The 3,068-nt window shown below is 32.0% G+C and overlaps 1 protein-coding gene across 1 annotated transcript in view; it reads right to left on the bottom strand.

Moving 5' to 3' along the window:
• Window positions 1-297: 297 nt before the first annotated feature.
• The window catches only part of LOC117180247 (esterase E4-like), a 15,553-nt gene continuing 12,782 nt past the window's right edge, over window positions 298-3,068 (bottom strand). The window contains exons 5-7 of the mRNA XM_033372639.1: window positions 2,669-2,832; window positions 986-1,284; window positions 298-878 (exon numbers count right to left, since the gene is read on the bottom strand). Coding sequence (XP_033228530.1) covers window positions 704-878; window positions 986-1,284; window positions 2,669-2,832 — 638 coding nt within the window. The 3' untranslated portion in view covers window positions 298-703. The remainder of the gene's footprint in view (window positions 879-985; window positions 1,285-2,668; window positions 2,833-3,068) is intronic.

Below are 3,068 nucleotides of genomic sequence, written 5' to 3'. Positions count from 1 at the left end.
GTGCCATCATTTGTATGTGTGTAAAAGCCCAAAGTATTTGAGCCATCTTTACGTTCACTGAACGTCCTGCTACCCTAGTATATTTTCTTTTGTGATATCAGAAACGTTTGAATGAATTCAAATTTTTATAAGCTTCGATCTCTTCCCTGTCCTGCCGCGCCTAAAGAATTATAATATAATAATATAATAAATTTTATTATTATAATTATAATAATAATTATAATAATACTTATTATTATAATAATTAATAATAATTACGAAGAAAATAATTGGAATTGTCTGCCCATTGTCGACGTGTTTTTGTGTTTTACGATGAAGGAATACAAATTTTATTAGAATCTTTATCCTCCCTAGTATAACATTCAGCTCCAAAAGAATTGTTACCTACTAATATTTCTTCTTTTGGGAATTCGCTGTCAAGTAGAAAGCCGCGGCAGCCGTGAAACCTGATTGGTCAACATTTTGAAAAGTAACATGGCGGCTAAAGTGGTCTCATTGGTGCTCAGTTGTATACCTTGGTGACGTCACATCTGTTTGAATGTGACTCTTCCATATTCGTTATCGTCCTGATGAGAAGATGATTTCATAGTAAAATGCATCGACGTTTCCGTTAAGAAATAAGGACTTCTTCATTTCAAAAACTTTCCATTTTACGACCAAAGGCCAAAACCAAAAAACATCTTCATTTTGATAGTTATAGTTTCTATAGCACAGGAAATTGTTTTTTCCAAAATTCCATTCGAGGCGTAAAGTAATTTTGTTCAAGTGTTACAGCTGGATCAGTATTATTTAACATGTTTCCAATTTGAAGGAAGCTTCTGTTTTTTGCATAAGGCAGCCAGAGATTCGGGTCATCCAACTGATCAGAAGTTGGTTTTCTAAACAAATAAATAAATCCTATAAATATTTATTCTTTAAATATGAATTTTATTTTAATCAGAACGATATATTTATAAATATTTATATCATTTAGTACTGAATTTACCCATTTATTGCGAATGACGTCCATAAATCTATCATTAACTTCAGGATTTTCTCATCATTTTTCGATATTTCTTTTAAGTTTTCTTTGGGAAAAAGATAGGAGAGATCTTCAGCATGAGCCACCCCAAGAGGATCTTTTATATCAAACTTTGAAAAAATTTTACTCATATTTAAGCTCAAGTAGCCAAAGGAGTAGAAGTAAAAAGGACTTTTTGAAAATTTTTCCATCTTTTCTATTAAAATCAATTGTGGATAATAAAATCCACTGTCTCCTACGAAGGTCGTGTAATTATGAAGAATCTAGAAGAAAGGAAATCATTAGCATTGAAGTACCACTTACAGACCTCCCCATGTGGAAAAGTGGGTTGAGGCTAGACTGGGCCCCAAACAAATACCCAGTTAACAGTTGGTCCAGAAACTGGACAGCCCAATCACTGCCGTACAGGGGTACTGTCTGAGTAGTAACGGTCAGTCCAATAAATAAAAAGATTGGGGTAATTAGCTGGGATTCAGTTATACAGCCCTCTTTATGCCAAATTAAGAAAAAAAGGGTAAAATTATTCAATTCATAAAAAAGGTAGTAACAAGTGATAAGGATTTATTCTCATTTTTTAAATTTTCCATTTCGTTATTATTTAAAAACTTTCCCAGCTGAAAATTCTTGCACAGGAACTCGGAGGACCGTGGATATGTTCCTGAATACAAACCTGCACACGAACCTGTTAAGGTAATCTTGACGGTTCCTGCGCAGAAATTTGGCGAAGGAAACTACATAATGATTGGTAGCTGTTAGCGCAATTCTTTATCATAATTAATTTTCTTTTGTTTTTGGTTTCAATTCTTTCCAACAAATAATAATTGTAAAGTGCAGAAAGATATAAGAAATTATTTTAAATTCATATTTGCGAAAAAAGGTACTGCTTTATTTAAATTTAAAATTTATTATTTGTTTCCAAGCAGTAAAATCAATCAAATATGTTCCTCTTTACTTTATAGGTCTATTTTGCGCTCCAAGAAGTAGTTTCAATAATTTTATACTTATTACTTGTTGCAAACAATTTTCTTGCTCAGTTCATTTAATCATTTTAAATAAGCGCGCCAACGGCGACGCATGCGAAGTGCGGAAATATACGAGAATCGGAAGCATGGCGTCGCCCGCATGTGGCGCTGTGTCTCGCGCAGCTGCATGAGTTAAACAATAGAGGCGGGCTTTTCAAAATTACAGAATTACAAAATTGTCGATTTTAATTTAGCGCTTACATCTAATTCAAAAACAGTTTAATTATTTTTATTTCAGGTATAAAAAAAATAATATGTCAAATATGTTATAAACTAATTTCAATGACAAAAGAAAAGTTTTAGTCTGAACAAGAATTTAAAGCCAAAAGTTCTTTTTAAGGATGAGACAAAACAATATTTATTTAACAAATTAATTTACTTTAAAGTTTCAAACAAAATATAATCAATAAGTAATTATGGAGCAATTGGAAAAGTTTCAGGATTTGGGTAGTAATTTATCTACTCATTCATATAATTAAAATAATATGTTAAATGATTTAACATGTTGTTAACTAAACTGTCTATTTGGGACCTGGTTATCGCTAGGTTGTCAGATTGGCCAAGCTGGGAAGATTTCCACATAGGATTAATTCAAGAAACTTTAAAAAAATTAAAATTCAAATACCTTCTCTTTGGGAAGAGAATCAATTGATTCATTAAAATATTGTTCTTGCACTTTTTTTATAAACTTTGGTGTATCGTCAGACTTTCCGTAGTGGTTGGAAGTATTATTAATAACTCTTTCCACAAGATGGTTAATTGGACAAGATGTCTTATTTATATAATGCCCTGGAATAATTTTTATTGTAAAAAATGTAGTAGATTGACATTTTTAATTTTTATTTGACTTCCAATATCTTATGGGAATCTTACAGATATTTGTATAATGAATTTCTCATTTTCTCGCGACTCAAGGAAGTCATTATACAGGGTGGACACGCTGGGGCTTACATACATGGCGAGTTGAATGCTACCCGAATTGCACAGCAGCAGAGGAGAAGCCATTATACAGGGGTATTTTCATA

Source organism: Belonocnema kinseyi, chromosome 9, assembly GCF_010883055.1.
Source record: "Belonocnema kinseyi isolate 2016_QV_RU_SX_M_011 chromosome 9, B_treatae_v1, whole genome shotgun sequence".
NCBI classification, from domain to species: Eukaryota; Metazoa; Arthropoda; class Insecta; order Hymenoptera; family Cynipidae; genus Belonocnema; species Belonocnema kinseyi.
This window is presented reverse-complemented; position numbering and strand designations above follow the sequence as displayed.